Raw genomic sequence first — 20,122 nt, 5'->3', positions numbered from 1 at the left:
AGGTTAAATGTAAGATTAAAAGCTTTTATTATTTTATTACTTACTATTATGATATATTTATTTTTTTAGCTTCCAGTAAACATACTGTATTACATATTTCCTGACATTTACATGTACATTGTTTTCACATTAATGACATAATTGCAAACTCACCAAATATTCATACAACCAACATGAAACTTTTTCACATAGTCTTTAATATATAACATGTCAAAATATATATGTTTCTCTTCACCCTGTCCTCATTCAGTTAGATTACATTTATGTCAAACAACTGAGTCACTACTGAGACGCATGAAGTCATTTACACACACAAAACGAATAAAAAAAACAGACTGTAAACAATGATTAGGGTGACGAAAAAGATTTCTCATTTATGTTCCTTTTTAGTTTAAAAACCTACCATTAAAAGACACTTTAAAAGCAAAGAATAGCATTGGAATCTGCCTTATCTACAGCCAACATATGATATTTAATCTAAAGTTGCATCTGATTTAATATCAACATGTCATTAATAAATTGCAATCAACATCATGTATGTATTAGACACAATATATGCATGCACAACAAAACATAACATAAATATTTTCTGGGATTTACAGTGCTTTCGTTCTCATGCTGGTGTTAAATAAGAAATCTACATAAGAAACAACCAGGGTATGCCACAGTATGAATACAAATACAAATTTTAAGCAACTTTGAAGTAGCACTTGGCAAATTGAAACCCAGTTGATGAAAACAACAATACTTTTTAACGAAAGCAAATTATTGAACATGCCACTGGAAACAATTTTCATTATCCAGACTCTCATTTTGACACAAATAAACATAAATCATGTACAGTTTTCAGACATTTTGTCACCTTTTTCTGTTGTTCCCTGCATTACCCACTCTATTCTTCTTTGTTCTCACTTGTACTGCTTTATTTCAGGTACTTTGCCACAGATTGGTAGGGAGAGAAGATCTCTGAGTCCTTTGGGCAGGTGTAACAAAACTCATCTCGTTTGTAGGCATTATCCAGGTAACGTGTCAGACCTTTAAGCTCTGCAGGGATGTCAAAGTCGCGGTACTTCTTGCACACCACCTGCGGGAAGACGGGCTTTAGGATTGTATTATTTGCAAAAAGACACCAGCAGAACTTAAAGTCCTGGAACAATATGACTTAGAACTCATCTTTATCCATAAAATAATAATTTGTCGTTCTCTGTCCCAATGATGGAAAGGAAGTTTTTATACTGCTAAAATCTGCCCACCTTGACAATATTGAGTTTGGGAAGCAAGTTGCAGTCTGCCAAGGTGAGGGTGTCACCATCCAGGTAGCGGCGTGAAGACCCAGTGAGATTCGGGTTCTGGTCCAGTTCATGGGGGAGAGGAGTCTCTAGGTACATGTTCAGTTTAACCAGAGTTGACAGAAATTTTTTCTCTACCCCTGAAAGAGTGGAGAGGTCCCCATCATGTGGTTATGTACAGAAATGATTGTAAATTTATTTTTGAAATATCCAACTAATGCCCTTACGTTCATTTTTTCCAGGACTAGGATTTTTTATATATCCTGAGAAATTTCGGAAGATGTCGTCACCAGCACCGTTGGACTCTTTGTATCGACAGCACAACTTTGGAAACCTGCCATTGGTGGAATGAATGTGTGTCAGTGCAATAATGAATAGAATATTTAATGTGTTTCAAGAAAAATACTTGACAGAAAACATTCTATAGTCTACTCACTGTGGTGGGGCTAACTTTTCCTCCAGGAACTCCTCAATCTTGTTAATGTCTGTTTTGACGTCATCGTTGTAGAGGAGGAACGGAGGCTGAGAGCCTGGAGCCAGAGCCTTCAGCACATCAGGTGCCCTGCAACAGAACAGCAAACAACAAACAAGTTAAGCTCACCAAAGATCGTCAAATGACAAAAATGACAAAGGAGTACGAAAGGGATAATGAGCTCACTTTTATGGGTTGATTTCCTTCACAGTTTCATCTAATTTACTTAAGATACATTTCCCAATTAGATCTTATTGTTTTATTCTTACTCTCTACATACTATTTGTACTATTATTGTTGTTAATATTGTTGTTATTATTATTAGTTGTAGTAGTAGTCCTTTTCATTATTGTTGATCGAACATTAAAACTACGTTTGGAAGAAATATAGCAAGAGTATGCTAGATTTTAAAAAGAAAATATGCAACTAGAAAACCAAGCCCAGTGTTGCCAACTCTTTTCCAGTTAAAGTAGCTAGCAGCTTAAAATGTCACTAAATCTAGCAAGAATGTCGCCAAGTCTGCAACACTGTCAGCCAGTCCCTTCAGAACTCCCGCCAAAGACACTCCCCCAAAATTATCATTATGAATGTAAACAAATGCCTGGTTAGTAATCACAGCTGTCAAGCTTGCAGCTTGTTGTAGATTCAGGTGACACAATAAGTGCACACACAAAGTGCTAGCAGATTGGCAGGTATAGGTAGACATGCCGTTCAACAGGCTTATTATAGTCCTGCCACACAGGTACCTGATTTCTTTCTCTTTTTTTGTCAGAGCATTTGATTTATTGATTGGTGTTGGGGTGTTAAGATAATATCAACAAACGTTAAATAATGTTTTCAAATAAGAATGCCAACCCTGCTTTAAAGTGAATTGATTATGGACAATAGGTAGGTCCTGGTGGGTCTGATCTCTTTGGCATTTTTGTTTGTAGTTTTTATGTTCCCTCATGTGAGTGGGTGTTCTCAAGGTATGTCCATTTCATCCTACAACTCAAAATCTCCCAAAAATGATCAATATTGTATTGTTTGTCTGTCATAATATCATTGTTCCCCTATTGTAAATATTGTACCCTTTTCAACCATGTGAGTAACAGGCTGCAGTCCCTCTGCAAACCCTGCACTCTGGACGGAGGAATGAAATATTGAAGTGCAGTAAAATGCTTAATACTCAAACATCATTATTGTTTCCTTCCAACAGTAACACTTTTTTTTAATAGGAGCATTGTCTTGTGAGTTGTGTGTCCCATATCAACTCTTTATGTGCAATTAAAATATAATACAATGCAAATGCCATAAATGTTCATTTTTGTTCAGACCACATTGCAAAGGGAGTTGCTGTTTCTTGTTGTATTTCATCACATTATATTGTGAGTTGTATACCAACACAAAACCAATACATTTGACTTCGGGAAAAATAAAAAAAAGATGTGTTCTCACCTCTTCATGTCCACAGTGGTGAGGGTAAAGTTGACCCCTTTCAACCAAAGAATCATGAAGAGTCTCTGACTGAAAGGACAGTTCCCCACACTCTCACCATCGACACTGGCCTGACAGACAAACAGACATATCATTATGAACACATGCACTTCTCATTACTTGCAAACAGTGATGTTAAATCATCTGTTTTTGAAATAGGACACCAATAAGTTGGTTCCGGCATCAGGGTTGAAATTTATCTGACCAGATCAAGAATACCTGCACAGGTATTCTTGTCGAGCCTGCTCTGCTCTGCTCTGACACTTTAAACCAACCACTGAGGAATTTGAAATGGTGAGTTGAGGACGATTTACACCCAGATTAAACAACCCAGTATTCAGATAGTGTCTCTGCTGTATCGTACATTTCCCACTACCGCCTGATGTTGTTGAGTCACAGGCATTTGTCGTGGAGACAAATTATTTTTTGAAAGGGCAGGACACAGGTTTCCAAACTAGACAGGCCTCTTTTTAGTTTCTACTGCTCACCAGTATCCACTCTGATACTTTCCAGAAATAACAAGAGATGGATATACTGAGATTAAACACTAAAGCAATTAATGAAAAACAATATTAAATTAGACACATTTTGACCTAGAAATTGTCTTTTTTCATTTGTTTTTGTCTATAGCTACTAGAGAAGATGTGGGTTAAGATTATTAAGATTAAAAAACTGCAAATGTAGTTATATATTAATTTAAATAACTGCAAGGTTGCTGAAAGTTTGCTGTTATAACAAATAGATGTACTGCACCCCACACATCACAACTATTTTAGGTCTTACCTTAACAAAGAGTTCAATCTTAGGGGCCTCATCCGTCTTTATTTCTTTCTGCTTCGTCGCCATAATGTCCACTTAATCTATTAATCCACAAAATGGACTTGTTTCAGTCCCTGTCAATGCAAAAACAAGTCAGTCATAAAAATAAAAATAAATCTGTGACTTGGAATTTTACATTCCTGTGTAATATTTTGCAAGCTCATTCTTTTTCTCTCACACACACACACACACACATGTCACTCTTTCACAGTTTTAATGAAATTGGTGGTAAGATGTGTTGCTGAAGCATATACTCACAGTCAGCACTGGATCCGAGAACACTGCTTTATCTTTAGTTTCAGTATTTCACCTCTCCCTCTCTTCACTCCCTTCCCTTCTGTGCGTGTGTTTCTGTTTTTTGTTTGTCCTTCACCACACCTGTCATGCTCTGAGAGGCAGACCACACCCCCTCTGGCCTTTCCAGTCAGACCAGCAGATCTGGATGTCTCCTCTCAGCCTGTCAGCCTTCCAGCATATTCTCTGAAAGAACTCTCAATCTGTGACTGTCTCAATCTGTGACTGTCTCAGTCAGTCCACTTTGGTCCTTACCTATCTCTGTTTTGCTTTCTGTTACTTTCTCTCTACTGTAATAAGGCAGTGACAGCCATATCAGTGTTTTTTCCAAAAGACAAATGAGAATAAAGCCATATAATTTGATTGATTTAAGGCTTTGTGCAGCTAGAATAATGTATAATTAAAATGTTGATTTACAATGATTGTATAACACAACTAATTTTATTTCCTTCAAGTGCTTATTTAAATCCCTGTGTGCCCTATATGGCCAGAAGTATGTGTGAACATTACAAATATATGTGACTGAACATCTCAAAAGCAATTAAAATGCTGCTACAAAAGCCTCCGCTCTTTGGATTTCAGGCTGTCAACAAGATTTTTGCTCCCATTCAAGCCCATCAATAAGGCCGGTCACTGATGTTGGGCGATGAACCCTGGCATGCAGGCGTCACTCCAATTCATCCCCAGAGGTGTTGAGTGGGGTTGAGCTCTGTGCTCTGTGCAGGCCACACAAAACATTTCTTAATGGATCTGCGGGAACTGTCATGTTGAAACAGGAATAGGCCTTCCACAAACTGTTAACACAAAATTGGAATCATTTTACATCAAAAATATATATTGTATCAAATGTTAAGATTTGTCTTAATTGGAATCAAAGATTTAACAATGAAAAACAGTCCAAAACAAAGGTGCACAAAAATATCCACATACGTTTGACAGTTTCTTATTGTGTCAGAAAGATATTGAGAAAATGTTCACACTGAGTGAGGACTCGTTTTAAAGTTTGTGGATGCTATCTCTACAGTTTCACAAGAAAAGAGATTCACTTTCATGAAATAAAATACCTGCCTTTATCTTTGTCAATAGTTACATATAATATAGAAATAGAGATATCAATAGCGTTTTTGTAGTTTGGTGTCTCTTGCTTGTTCCCCGTCTTCCTCTTAGTTTGACGTGTTTGGTTTGCCTTCATCCCGCAGCCTACTTTTAGTTGTCGTTCCGCATTCATGACTGGCAGAAACTGCTCTCATGTAGCAGGTATTCATGAGGTTTCAGTGATTGGAGAGAGGAGGCAGAAACACCCCTCAAGCAAGTTTACATAAAGCAAAACAATGTGACAAGCTGAGAGGAGTGAGGCAAAGCTCCCATAATAGAAAGAAACAGATTGGTGGAGATATGTCGTCACATATACTGTATGTCATTACATAGGCGAGGACGCAACAGAGAGGAAATCATGAGGGCGTGATGGCATTCACCTATGACTCTGTGCTGTGGAATCCACAAATTGGACAGATAAGGTTGTAGAAGGTCAATTAAAGTAATTTGCTATTTAGTACCGTCATGTTAGAGATCTCCCTGAAAGGTATTCTCCTTTACACTTAATCGTCCCCGTTAACACTAGAGAGGAACAAAACCAAATGTCCTGGGTTTTATGTTGTTGATGCTGCTGTTGTTGAAGCCGACTGATAATCTTACATAAATAATGAGTGTAATGATACAATGTGTTTTGCTGTACAGTATAAATACAATTATGGAACTTCACTGTTGTTTGAGCAGCTTCAAAGAACTTTAGAGGATAATAAAGGACAACAAAAACAGAATAGGCTAAATAAAAGATGTTGACCCTACAAAGAGAAGGCATACAAAATAATTAAACAATGTACCTATTGAACAAGACAATGAGCTACACCAGTAGTTCTTAATCTTTATGACATATGAGCCTTTAATGCAAAGCTATGTTTATGTTCCTTGGCCTTGTCACAGGTTGCATAAGTGTTGTTCCCTCCTCAGATTATTACATTTGAATGGTTTTTAGAAGCATCGAGAGGGAAACTATCTAGTATTCCATATTAATAGAAAGGTAAAGTGCAGATCTCGTGAGTCTGCAACAACCACTGCTGTATTGTGTGATTGAATAAATACAACTCACAATTGGCTAACTCCCCGTCTAGACAGTAACAGGCTGCAAGGCGTCGTAAAACACACTTCAATCAAAAATCAAAACCAAGTGGTGATGTATGCAGGAGATAAAAAGAGTAAAGAACCACTGGGCTAAAAGGCAGCCTTTACCCTACTAATAAAAAATAAAATATGCGAAATAAGTGTCACGATGCAGTGTTTACTGAGCTTCATTGAGAATTTAGTGGATTACAATGCTCAATGTATGAATTGCTTCCAGAAGAGAATAAAGGAAACAATCACACACAGTGGTATTTAACAAGGGTCGCTCAGTTTCATGAATTTGAAGAAACCATCAATTCAAGATGCAACAACACTTGTACAAGAGAAAATCACAGGGAAAACATATTTTACGTCTCTGTTGCTCATAACAAGCCCAATCCAGATGCTGATCTCTTGAAAATAATTCATCTTTAGATCCGTATACTAAAGGCCAGCCAAGGGTACTTGTAAGAAGTTGCCAACATATGGAACCTAAGAGTTGGTACACCAAGGCAAAGCAACCTTTGCAACAATATTTTGGAAACAATATCCTTATTGCTTCAGTCTACCTGGACAAGGCATTGAATTGGCCCACGCTCGAGTCAGAAGATCGGCCAGCACTTCAGCAGTAGTATGCCCAGTTCATGCACAGAAGATCTGAATGACGTAAAAAATGCATCCCACATGCAAACTTTTGTCTCAAAGCTTCCATTCAGACTGAGAGTAACTTTACACTTAGTGTGAATTTAACTTAGACAAGCAAGACAAGACAACATTTCCCAAAATGAAATCTCAGCATATAAGAGTAGCTTTAGAGTTGTGACCAAAGAAGAACCAACACCTAGTCTGACTCCAGTCACAGCAGCAACAACCAAGAAAGCACTGCAAAAATGACCACGTAACATAGGCCTGTGAAGAACTGAACAATGAGAAACACAAGGAGAAGGTTGAATGCTTCAAAGCCAATGGAATCTTTTTTGGGTGCGTTAACAAAGGTCGTGTAAGCAAAGCCTGTCGAAAGAGCTCATTGAAACTTCCCACAATGTTGCACATTGAAAGAACAACATCAGAAGAAAACGAGGAGGAAGATCCAGACAAAGTTTGACAATTTGAACAGATTCACGGTCATCACATTTCAGTGGTGAATTTGGATGATCTTGTAAAACAGAGAATTATGTTGAACGGAGAGGACGACTCCTTCAGGTTTCAAAAGCAATGCTGAAAATGTAGTTGACACAGCATTTGTCTTTGGGTAAGCAACAATGGCGCAATTGAAAAAGTTGACAAATCCAAGACTGGAATTGACTTGGCCTATCTTAGCAATTAAAGTTGACAGAATTTTGAATCCAGAACTACAAAACCCACTGATGAAATCAGCACTTCTATCTTGAAATAGTAGAACAAAAATGTATAAACTTCAAAGAGATCCCCGACATTCATTGCTAACTGCATTGGAGTCATGAGAGAGTCGACCAATGTTAGTCAGATGTAACATATTGGCATCAAAGGTAATCCAGCACACGAAACCTTCCGTGGAATGACAGCTGAGGCATTCCTGAAGCATGATTGTTTGGATAAGCGGCCGTTCTAAGTTCCTTCTTACATGTCTTGAGGATGTTGGATCAGTCTCCAGTGACGATCCTGTCATAAAGAGAAAGTCACAGTCAACGTAGTACAAACAACACCACCGTGTGCGATCAACACACCCGTTCCTTTTTACTCAACAGAAATGTGGTTTCTTCGTTTAAAAGTCTGTTTAAAAGCATTATAGCTGACGTAAAAGTCAAAGAAAAAGATAAAGCAAAGCAAGAAGAAAGTATTGAAAGTGAAATGAGAACTTTCAAAAGTTTCTAAGTTTCCATGTTCCTAAGGAGCAGACCCACTTTATTTAGTCTCAAAACCCAAGCACGTACACAAACTTGGCGCGTTCACATGAACTGTATCCTCGAGCGAAAAAGCGCCGCCGTGAGGGAGACGTCTGCTTTGCGTGCACAAATGCAGTCCAACGACTTGCAAATGCTCAACACTTGCTCGCTTGTCAAGTTGACTTTTTTTAGACTTTGGAGCCTGTGATGACAGTGGCTGATGTGTCAGCTCCATTGATTTGTCTCTTTCATTCACAGTCTCCGGCCTGACAGACAGTTGTCCCCTGTTTGTCTCTCTCTGTCGGTCTCTCCCGGCTCCTGGCTTCCTGATTGCTGCCAAGCTGTTTCGCCTGCCCCAAACCACATCAGCCCTGCAGTATAGCAACCCTGGCTTTCCTCCAAGTGCTTGATAAATGTTTCCATCAGTTACAGCGGTGGTCTTACATTTCTAACTGATACTGGCTGCCTCAGTATCATCCCCCTTCCTGCTTGCTTCCCCGTGCAACCTCAGCCCTGTCCACCTTGCTCATATTTTGCATCACCCGAGTGCTTCTCAATAAATCTGTTAAACTTCATCTGTCTCCCAGTTGTGTTGGGCGCTTGGGTCCACCTTTTGCACTGAATCTTAACACCAAATGTATAACTTTAAAGGAATCAAACGATCACAATCAACACAAAAAGAGCACTTACCCATTTAGTACCTTTGCCACAATGTATTTTTTGCACTGCCATGTGCATTGTACTAACTTAAAAAACAGCAACTGTGATTTGTGTGGTCAATAAATACCACATACATACATTTTATTCTCCACAACATAGCTACACGGATGACTCACATGGTGTGGGCTCACCCTTGTATAACCCACATCTTTTTCTGTTAACGCTTCCTCTTTTCCTGTCAGTGCACACATGTGCAAAAGCCTTCTGATGTGATCAGTAGTTTATTTTAGAGAGTTGCCAAAGAGACTGCGTTTTTGGTTTGTAAGCGCTTCAAGATCAGCATCATGTTTCTACCAGCAGCGACCAAAAACTGTATCAGTGTTGACTGAGGTTGGTGGACTGAGCGCTCATCCGTTGATCAGGTGAGTGGAGGAAGCTCGGGGTTCTCTTTGACATGAATCACTCTGGTCAATGTGGTCTGACTTCTAAAATGTGCTGTTTTCACATACGTATACTAGTTCACTGTAGGTGAATGAATACATTCAGGGTGGAAAGTAAATTGGTGTGCCCGTTGCAGCTTCTAACGCTGAACAACTGCCAGTGAGGCGAACAGTACCACTGCCATCATTAATCTTTCACCACATCCTGCTCACAGACTGTCTTGAAGTCTCAACTACAGAGGCTAATTTAAGAATAACCAATCGTATCTGAAGGCCCTCGTGTCTTAATCTCTAACCTCTGCAGGCAGATATTCTTATGCTAGTCTACAAAGTAAATAAAGCTGTCTTTGTAGACTAATACTTCTTAATACATGATAAAACGCCCCTCTCTTGTTCTTGTTAGTTCAATTGTAAGTCTTCAAAGTAAGGGAATAAATCAAACTTTAACTTTGCAGGTTTTTTTAAGGTGTCAGATGGAAATGTCTACTTTTACATTCTCAAATGCTTGATATATCCCTTTTTAACAAATGTCAAATCTATGGGACTAAAAACACAGAGGATTTTGTAAGAGCAACTTGTTGTAGATTCCACAGGTTGAATAATACATTTGTATATAATTATGGACAGAATCTGTGTTCTGATGTTGTTGTTTTTAGATTTATTTTTCATGCAAATATACAAAAAACACGGTTGTTTTTTTGCTAATATCTATATATATATATATATATATATATAGTTTCGTAATACTCTTAACAGCTATATGTCCTTTGTGTTTCTCAAGTCCTTATCTGCACACTGTTCAGTTAGATGCCCTTTTTCTTTGTCTTACACAATGTGGGACTCTTTGGTTTAATTTCTTTGATCTTTTGCACAACCCTTATTTCTTAAGATTCCACAGAGGGAACGCACTGTACAGCAGTAAGGCTAGCAACTAGAAGAAGAGAGAAGTTTTTCTATGACTGAACGATTGAATTTTAAAGTAATAGATGGTATTTCGTCATCATTGCCAATCACTGTTTTGAATTTCATTCTTTTCTTAGACATTACAGAAAATATTTCCAATGTAACAGCATGAAACGTATGTACAGAAGTGGTAAATGATTGTGAGATGATGTGAATGAATGGATGCTTTTTTTTTTTGTCCTTATAGAAAGCTCATACACAGGTTTCTCTTGAGTCATGGTTGAGCAGAAAACCGTCATGGACTCAAATTGGAAGTATCTGATGGTGAGTCCTCATTTCAATCATAACTTTTGTTGGTAAATTAGAGAAAGATCTGATGTGCACACAGACTGGAGCTAAACCTGCATGGTTTGTACAAAAGGTGTTTTCACCCTTATTTGGTTTCCACTAAATTTGCTTCACACAGTCACCCTGACAATCTCCCTTTGAGATGGTAGCCTATTTTTCCTGTTTACGTGTCAGTGCCAGGTCATGCAAGTGTTGTGATACCGTCTGTGGGCCTCCAGTAGTAACCTTTAGTAGATTTTGAATGAAAACCTGATGTAGTATTTGGTTGATTTAAAAAGTCAGCGCTGCATTAACTTACTGGCGTGGTTCTTTTTATCATATGGAAATAAATGGAAACTGAATACATGAAACAGTAAGGAAGGTACATCCGAATTTCTAAAACACGGCAGAAAATTTTGCAAAATCATTGAATGTGTTATGTGATTTGTAATAATCTAAACCTGCAAAAATCACTGATACGATGATTTAACATCTGCTTTAACAAAAGGTAAATTCACAAAACCTCATCGCTCCTTTATGATCCTATTTCTTAATTCCTTTGTGACAGGGGTGCGTAAGGGAGGTGCGTAAGAGGATTGTACTCAGCTCAATGAAGAAGCGCCTCCTCCTCTCCTTTCTCTGTGTTTTACCACTGTGTCTTTTCAATGGATGGCCGAGAAGATTCCAGGCACTGAAAGCCGTAAATCTGATCACCTTCGATGACGGGAACAGCGGTAGAAACATCAGCATCCTGCTGTGGTACTGGCCCTTCAGAAAGTCATACAGCCTGAGGGGTGACGTGTGCTGGGACCTCTATCGCATCCCTCGCTGTAGACTGGTGGACCAGCGCTCCTTGTTCCCCTCAGCTGATGTGGTCGTGTTCCACAATGTAGAGCTGGCACTGGGACTGCAGAAGCTGCCCCATAACCTCTCACGACCACAGGGCCAGAGGTGGGCCTGGATGTCCCTGGAAGCCCCTGTTTACAATGGAAAATTGTTGCAGTATGCAAATATCTTCAACATGACCATCACCTACAGGAGAGATGCTGATATCCCAATACCCTATGGCGAACTGCTACCAAAGGAGGCTGAAGGACATCTGGTTGAAGAAGTCCCTCTGAATAAGAGCTTCCTGGTCTGTTGGGTGGTCAGCAACTTCAGGAGCCATCACAGGAGAAGCAAAGTGTACAAAGAGCTCAAAGCCACAGTTCCTGTAACGGTTTACGGCCGCTGGACAAAGGGAGCCCTCCCCTCTAATGCCCTCTTACCTACAATCTCTCGCTGCTACTTCTATTTGGCTATGGAGAACTCGGTCACCAAGGATTATGTCACAGAGAAGCTGTGGAGGAATGCTTTCCAAGGCGGGGCGGTGCCTGTCGTCCTGGGACCACCATTAGACGACTACAAAGCTGTGGCTCCACCCAATTCTTTCATCCATGTTGACGAGTTTGCATCAGTTAAAGACTTAGGAAAGTATCTACAAGAGCTTGCAGAGGACAAGAAACGCTACAATGAATATTTTACCTGGAAACATCAGTGGAAAGTGAAGCTGTACACAGACTGGAGGGAGAGACTGTGTAAGATCTGCACACAGTACAACAGTTTACCTCAGGAGAAAGTTTACTCCAACCTAGAGGCCTGGGTCAATGCCCAAAACTCCTGAGCTTGCATACATGTGGCTCACTTACCACATGGACAAATTAGCATCCTTGAGATTTAGGAAACCTCATCCAAGGACACTGTGGAAACATGTATATGTACATATATGCATACAACTAACATGCTTGAACAACTTCATATTAAGAACAATGACGAAGTGAATTAAATCATAGTACTGATATCCCTAGCACTATATAACAAACAACCTCTCTAGGGTGAAGACTAGTCTAACAGTTTGGGAAATTTGCTTATTCGCTTTCTTGCCCGAGAGTTAGAAAGATTGATACCATTGAGTGGCTATTCCTTTAAATTTAACTCAACACAGCACACTTTGAGGGCACTGATATAAACACAGGCCCATGCTGTCCCATTCAACAGGCAGGCATTTTACATTTGCACTGTATGTAATAAATGTATGTCCTGTTTATTTCATGTCCATCTTCCCTTGCCAGTAAAAATGGTTTGCATAAAATACTTTGTTTCATTGCAGGAAACACCATAATTGCAATCTCAAAGCTCAACTTCCTCAAAGAAATGTAAAACGGTATTTTCTGTAACTGTGGGTAATGACTCAGTTTGTTGCGACATCTCATTGAGATTAAAGACACCGTCAGCACTGCTCAGTTCCTCAAACTCTTCCTTCATATTGTTTATAAGTTAAGATGTTGGACTTTAAGAGTAGGCTAATTAAACTGCAAGTGCGCAAAAGGGTTGGACTCAAGTAAAAACTTTACTGGAGAAAAAGCAGTTTCTTGATTACTAAATGCATTTACGGTTACAGTGGTTTGATTGAAAACATCTGTGTAGCTAGCGTATTAAATAATTCAATCCATTTACAATCTGTTGAGAAAATGTCACATTAAAAACTACTGAGTCTAACAGTTGTGATTGCACATTCACACATTAGTAAATATGTCTAAAATGATTCATGAGGCAAGATTGTTAGAATACTGAAATAACTGGTTAAAAGGATTGTTTGTCACTTCGACATCGTCCAAAGTGGGTTTCAGAATACAGAAATAAGTCAAGATAAAAATTGCTTCACTGTTTTGATAACTCTGAAAGTTTGTTCTTGCCAATACATTCACAGGCATAGTCAAGATGAGTGAATAAATGACATTTAATGTCTTCATGTCTAAAAATGACAGTCATCCAAGTTCTAAAAAAAGAAAAAAAAAAAAAAAAAAAAAAGCTTAAAACAAGACAGAGAAATACTCCACTAAGCACACAAACATGTCACGTATTGAGTGTTATTCAACATTTCATAAAAACCCTTCACAATAAAAACAGATATTGAAATACAATTTGACAGCATAATTGATCCGGGTCAGATCAGACCTAATCTCACTACAATTCATTTGAGACATTGAGAAAATATTGATTGTGTGCAAATGGCAGATTAGCAGCTAAAACACTTGAGTAACAAGTCATTAATCACCTTTCCTGAAATTACTTAGAATCTCACCACCCCTCAAATTATGCAAAAGACAGTGATGATAATCAACAATCTTAAGGCCAAAATCTGTGTTCAGTATACAAGCGGGGCATTTTCTTTTAAAAAAAAAAAAAAATAGAAAGAAAAAAAGAAAGAAAGATAATATTCAACAAAGTTACAATACAACTGTGCAAAAATTATAGAAAAATTTGTATTTCCCATTTCAATGAGGCAGATCAGACAAATACTTCAGCTGCTCTATTCGGATGAAACCTAGAAAGTATTGCACAAACATTGACCGAACCGTCGATGGAGATTTTGGTTTAAATTCCCTGACATGTGATTCCATTGATAACCAAGACCTTTCCTCGCCTGCACCACAGAAAACCTACCCAGGATTTGGCAATAGGGGAAGAAATACCCTGGCTCTTCAACCCTGCTCACATTTACAACCACATTCTCACCCACCAACTGGACCATGCATTGTAGCAAGTTAACATTTGTACAAAATCTCACTTTGACAATGTTCTAAACCTGCAATGATTAAAGCCGATTGAACAATTTACTAGGCATTATCCAAGAAAACAAAAAGGCATATTCTGTTTAAATTTCTTAGTTTGAGGTCAAAGCAGTTGTTGGGAGTTGCAGGTCGTTGTAAGAGGATGTTGCCCAATGGCAATTTGATACATTTTGCCACCAAAACAGGAACAAGTAACCACTTTCATCCATTTCCCTGCTGTGGTCGGTAGAAGAGCCTCCCCACTTGGAATGTTTCCGTCCCACGATATTACGATGCGATCGGTCAATCTGGTTACTGGGTTTAGAGGCTCGTCTTCAGCTTTAGGCGAGGTTGGACAGCGAGGCGTGGGAAGGCAATCTGTGGTTACGGCCTACTTGAGCACCTGAGTTTATCCAGTCAGGTGACCAACTAGTCCGGGGTGCAGGGCTTGTTTCAGGAGGTCAGGCCGATGAAGCGGGGGCATGTAGAGTGTAGGAGGAGGGCCACCGTGGTAGCTGGAAGTAGGGTAGCCCTGACTGGGAATGGGGGAGGTGACCATGTTCAGCGGGGAAGGACTCTGCTCGTAGTACTGGCCGTCGCACTCCTCGTCTAGTGGCAAGGCCAGGCGCTTTCCTTTCTGTCTTCGGTTGCAGAACCACACACGTACAACCTGCCAGGAACGACATTTGTCTTTTAAAAATGTGACCAATTAGACTCATACTTCTTTTAAAAAGGCAAATGGGATCTCTTTGTACTTACATCTCTCTCCAGACCCAGGTCATCTGAGATGTGTGTGATTTCTTGGGTGTTGGGCTTGGGACACTTGATAAAGTAAGACTCCAGAGCAGAGCGCACTGCTCCCTCCAGACTGGTCCTTCTCTTCCTCTTTCTGGTGTCAACAAATACTCTCTCAATCTTGTACATCTGACGAATAAGAAAAACATTTTAGACATGCCGTGTTGAGTGCAGCCTTATTTATGAAGATGCGTATTCTATATACTGTCCCATTTCGTGCATGTCACATATTGAGGTCATGGGTCAAATAAAGTTTCTTGTGATCACTAAACAGCTTAATTGTGGCCACTAGGTGGCATTTTACACTTTACAAGAGTAGAGGGTCTTGATCCAGGCTTGCCCAGCAGAAAGTTAGCCAGGCCAGTTTGGTGATCATCTGTTGTCTTGTAAACTAGTCGGCAGATGTTAGAGAAGCAGACTTACATCCTGGGGATTGTCCGAGGTCTCTGCCTCATTCAGCCATCTCTGAAGAAGGGGCTTCAGCTTGCACATGTTTTTAAAGCTTAGCTGCAGAGCCTCAAAGCGGCAAATGGTTGTCTGGCTGAACATCTTACCTACAAGCACATGCAAGCATCAAAATATGACATATCACAATAAAAGCCCAAACAATGATGTGAGATTAATCTACACCTGACTCCTAATCTGTTTCAGGAATTTGTTTTCTTATATACCAGATCAGTTGCTACTTTCATTAGTGATGTTGGTCCTAATTAAGAACTGATCTACACACCAAACTAGAAATCCAAAAGGTGTCCACCTGGACTTCCATACAATGAGTAGCTCACAGGTGGACCATGAAGATCTGGATGTCGGCAATGAAATGACAATTTCTCAGCTTTGCATTGTCTGATTTAACCCTTTGTTATTTAAATCACCTGGGTTTAACAACTCTTAAAATTTTTTTTTTTTTTTTTTTTTTAAACAAACCAGTGTCTCCGTAAATAAACTCACCATATAAGTTACCCAGAGCAAGGCCAACATCAGCTTGAGTGAAACCCAAGGTAATGCGTTTGTGTTTCAGCTCTTTAGCGAACTGCTCCAGTTCTTCTGTGGAAAGATTCTCCTGAACAGGAACAATTAAAAACATTACGATGGAAAATGTGAGGCACATTTGTAGCCCAGGTGGGATTTAGTCATTTACGTGAGATTGAAGTTGCATTGGTAATCAATCATTGGAGCACTGATTCATTGGCTGTCCTTACCTCCTCCGAGTCGCTGCACCCGCCGCTGGAGGAACCGCTGCTCCGCGTGGAGGAGGCCGGGTTCTGCGGCTGGGGCCCGGCGGCAGTCTGGCTAGTGTTCATGCTAAAAAACGCGTTCCCTGGAAGCCCGTTGCTTGGAGGAGATGGGGACATCGATGGTGAAGATGCAGAGGATGTTGAGGGATTTTGATTGCTGCTACCGGGTGGTGTAATGTGGGTGATCCCGGGCCAGAAGGACGGGTTCCAGGCCGGAGAGTAGAAGACTCCATGGGACATGGCGGCAGGCGCTGATGGGTACTGTTGAAGCTTTATCTCCGTTGAGTAGTCATTGCTGGTGTCCTTCTCAGTCTTTATCTCGGGCAGTTTGATTTGCTCCCGGGTCTCAGCTATGGTGGGACTCGGGTTTGTCGGCTGGGTAGCTGCCGCTACGCCGGGTACCTGGCCGGTGTAATCGGGCGCAGCGAATGGATACCAGTGCTTGGGTTGCCCAAACTCTCCAGCCTGAAGATCGGATCCCCTGTAATCACTGGTGACGGGTGGGAAAGAAAAAAAGGTCTGCGCGGGTGCTGGTGTGATGCCACCATAAGCGGCTTTGTTGTAGAAGAGGCCGTGGTCTGGCAGGACGCCGTGGGGAAGCTGGAATGACGCAGGGCTGCCCGAACTCTCATGACCCAAAACATGGTTGCAAGGGTTGCTCCGGCTGAAGTCATATGGCCTGATTTGGCACTCCGGACTCTGCGATCTTTCGGACATCTTGCAAAATGCGCGAGAACCGGTCAACAAGCGTGCTTCCAAAATCAAACGTTAAAAAAAAGTTTGCGGCGACTAATTCTAAACCTGCTCATCCGTTTCACTTTTGCGCACACACCAAAGAGGGATGAGAGAAGAAGGTCTCCAAAAATAACCCAGCACCTCACAGCGAAAAGTCAGTTTTTTGGGTGGGATATTATGCAAAAATCTAGACTTGAGCAGTTGCCGTTTTGGTGCAACATAACCACCAATACGCCTACGACCTACTCCATGAAGTTCTGACTTTAACACCAACGCCAATCACCTCACCTTCAAGCTCAAACGTTCCTCTCTGGGACCCGGCTCCACAAGTTTTGCTAATCACACAGCTGCGGGTATTGGAGATCGCCGTATCTCTTCACCCATTGGCTGGCGAAGACAATTGCGCACAGCTGATGGTGAATTTGTGAATGACCTTGATTCTACCCAAAGTAGTGGGCGTGTTTTCACATAGCCTCCACTTTAAGCCATTTTGCTGCAGACCAACTATGCCTTTTGCTTTTTAAGTGATTTTCTTATCTTAACCATTATACAGAAACATATCAATAATTCAACAGTGTTGAGTCAACTTTGAAAAAAAACAAAACATATTTACATTGCTAAATAGGCACGAGTCGCTGCTCCTGTAAATACATGTTGTAACACTATAACGTGCTCACCTCATACATTAATTATAATGCTCGGTTTGTTTAAGTTATTCATCTTTAAGGACATGGCTTTGATATTAAAATCCCTGGCATTTAGACCTGAGTTTATTTTAATCACTAACATCTCAACTAAATGAAATAAAGTGGCATTGTAATCTGTGATAAAGACAAATTAACTTAATGATTTACTTTGAAACAATCAGATATGAGACAAACTAATTCATGTTTTTGAGAATGTTTGGGCAGCTCATGAGCAACACATAAGGAAGAAAGAAAGTGCTGGAAATGCACTCTAGTGTTGTGTTTGGAAAGGACGCGATAAGCAGGGAGAACTGCATGATGGGCCACACTACGCCTTTGTGTGATTTTTAAAAGAAGTTAAAAAGTTATGTCTCAAAACTGCTCTGTCAAGATGAATACTTTGAATGCAGTATATGTGAGGATGCCGCCACAAGCTGTAAAACGCGGTACACTGAGAAATAGTGGTTACTTTTGATTCCGCATTTCTTTCCAAACTATGAATAGAAAAAAAATGAGACCTAAATTATAAAACCACCAACAGCATTCAGGTGAACTTCTCCTATTCACCCTTGATCGATGGTCGTTCAAAAGCCTGGATGGCCGGAGCACTGGTACAGATGCGCTCCCCCAGCGCGAGTCGTTGGCTGCAGATTGCGGCAGGAAGACACACTGCGGGGAGGGAGGGGGGGGTGCCATTGTACGACCTGGCCCCGGGGCACCCCGTGGATTTCAGATCCCGAGTTGCGATGGTCGACCATTAGCTCCTTTTCAGATTGGAACAATAAGTCTCAACCCTTTGATTCAACAAGATTCCGCCCCACACCCACCTCCTCCCGTCTCCCCCCTCCCGTGCTCTGAAACAAACACCAGGCTGAAGTTTCACCCTGGTCTGCAGGTCCGAAAGTCCATTGAGGCCATATACATAGACTTTCTGTCTGATATGGCCTAAAGGTCCAAAACTGGTCTGAGGACCAAGGTGCTGTGTGCAGATGACGAATGAGTATCAGATTCATCCATTTTGAAGCTTGTAGAACAATGTGATTTGTTTTTAAATGCATTGGCCCTTTAAAATGAAGTGATACCTGACTGGTGAAACATGTGATAAACAATGATGCTATTTTTTCAGATTGTGCTGTTTAATTATCAACAAGAGGAGGTATAGATGCATTATTTCACAAGAAATTGTGAATTGAAATAACACCAGAAAAATATGATAGTCTAGTCTCAAAGTATAGCTGAAATATATTGTTGCGTTACACCTCAAATGTATCTCTCTTGTTCCCAGCTTGCAAGCTTTCTAAGTTTGACAAATGAACTCACACTATAACCAGGCGGTCAGCACCGTCTCTGCCCTCACACAAAGTTACGTATCTCCAGGACCAGGGGACCTGCGGGGGAATAGCTTAAAAGACATCAAACCCCAACTATACAAGCATTGTTCTGGGCCATGGACTTGGGGGAATAATTGTCATGCAAAAGACAGACAGCAAGAGAGATAGCAGACTTTCAGCCAGGGCTTCAGAGAGAAAGGGACAGCAGAGCACAGCTCTCAGGGTGTCCAAAAGAGGGGGGGAGGGTGGGGGGGTTAGTGTTGAATAGCTCAGTACAGTGAGGAGGAGATGTGTGAGGGGAGTATCTGGGTATTTAGTTGACCCCCCCCCCCAGATGTCTCAGATCTTGTCTTTAGTTCTTTTTAAGTGGCCTCTTCAAGACACCTAGGAGATCTGCTGGCAGGGCAAGTCTGGTCAAACAGAGAAAGGGAGAAAGTTTCAGATAAAAGAAAGCCTGCAGATGCAGCAGCAGTGTGAATGTGTTGCACACCTCGACCAGTCACACCACTGGAGACGAAAAACGACCTCTACCTTGAGCAATGTAACCAAACCAACTCCAAAGAATCAGACCGTCTATTGCTCTTTAAAATAATGTATCTTCATTTCTCCTTCTTCCCACCTTCACGATAAACTGTGTGCATTTGAAGGAAAGCAATACAGTTTGTGTGTGTGATAACAGACTCAGAGGTGCTGCTGTCATGTGATTGACTGTTGGTCCAGCAGTAAGGAACTGATCTCTGAGCTGGTTTCAGCTTTTTGTGGAAATGTTGCTGTGTTCACAGCTGGTTGACACATACCGCTGTCTTTCATTTTAGGTTGTATGGTTTTTCTCACGTCAACACATCTAAAAATGACACACCGATCTAGCTAAACTTGTCATCTCAAGACGTGACATTTCATTTAGGGGCTGATGTGCTTACGAGAAGCACTCCTGAGAAGTTCTGTTTTTAGAAATGCTGTAAACACTGGTGTCTTCTTTTAAGATTGCTAGAATTAAAGTCTAAATGTCTCCCTGAATAATGACAGTGTGAACTAGACA

The 20,122-nt window shown here is 40.6% G+C and overlaps 3 protein-coding genes across 6 annotated transcripts; 1 reads left to right on the top strand and 2 right to left on the bottom strand.

Annotated features, from left to right (window-relative positions):
* Positions 1-88: 88 nt before the first annotated feature.
* On the bottom strand, positions 89-4,404 carry clic3 (chloride intracellular channel 3). Of its 3 annotated transcripts, none has more exons than XM_031855725.1 (7): positions 4,315-4,404; positions 4,021-4,130; positions 3,199-3,308; positions 1,726-1,851; positions 1,517-1,623; positions 1,254-1,429; positions 89-1,084 (listed from the first exon to the last, which is right to left on the bottom strand). In XM_031855725.1, the coding sequence occupies exons 2-7, from the start codon at positions 4,081-4,083 to the stop codon at positions 923-925; spliced, it is 744 nt and encodes a 247-aa protein (XP_031711585.1). In that variant the 5' UTR covers positions 4,084-4,130; positions 4,315-4,404; the 3' UTR covers positions 89-922. The 3 variants fall into 3 exon arrangements, with proteins under 3 accessions (XP_031711585.1, XP_031711588.1, XP_031711586.1); XM_031855728.1 differs by having other exon boundaries at positions 4,021-4,097; positions 4,315-4,391; XM_031855726.1 differs by lacking the exon at positions 4,315-4,404 and having other exon boundaries at positions 4,021-4,281.
* A 4,891-nt stretch (positions 4,405-9,295) lies between these two features.
* Positions 9,296-14,043, top strand: fut7 (fucosyltransferase 7 (alpha (1,3) fucosyltransferase)). 2 transcript variants are annotated; one of them, XM_031855956.1, is made up of 3 exons: positions 9,296-9,457; positions 10,626-10,702; positions 11,274-14,043. In XM_031855956.1, exons 2-3 carry the CDS (start codon positions 10,655-10,657, stop codon positions 12,366-12,368), a joined length of 1,143 nt encoding a protein of 380 aa, XP_031711816.1. In that variant the 5' UTR covers positions 9,296-9,457; positions 10,626-10,654; the 3' UTR covers positions 12,369-14,043. The 2 variants fall into 2 exon arrangements, with proteins under 2 accessions (XP_031711816.1, XP_031711817.1); XM_031855957.1 differs by lacking the exon at positions 9,296-9,457 and having other exon boundaries at positions 10,235-10,702.
* On the bottom strand, positions 13,102-17,410 carry pou5f3 (POU domain, class 5, transcription factor 3). The gene is made up of 5 exons (XM_031855955.1): positions 16,296-17,410; positions 16,045-16,156; positions 15,517-15,647; positions 15,058-15,222; positions 13,102-14,968 (listed from the first exon to the last, which is right to left on the bottom strand). Exons 1-5 carry the CDS (start codon positions 17,046-17,048, stop codon positions 14,708-14,710), a joined length of 1,422 nt encoding a protein of 473 aa, XP_031711815.1. The 5' UTR covers positions 17,049-17,410; the 3' UTR covers positions 13,102-14,707.
* Positions 17,411-20,122: the final 2,712 nt, after the last annotated feature.

The sequence above is a fragment of the Anarrhichthys ocellatus genome, unplaced genomic scaffold, assembly GCF_004355925.1.
Source record: "Anarrhichthys ocellatus isolate YVR2014 unplaced genomic scaffold, GSC_Weel_1.0 scaffold16, whole genome shotgun sequence".
NCBI classification, from domain to species: Eukaryota; Metazoa; Chordata; class Actinopteri; order Perciformes; family Anarhichadidae; genus Anarrhichthys; species Anarrhichthys ocellatus.
Note: the sequence above shows the minus strand (reverse complement) of the source record. Positions and strands in the feature narration are given on the sequence as shown.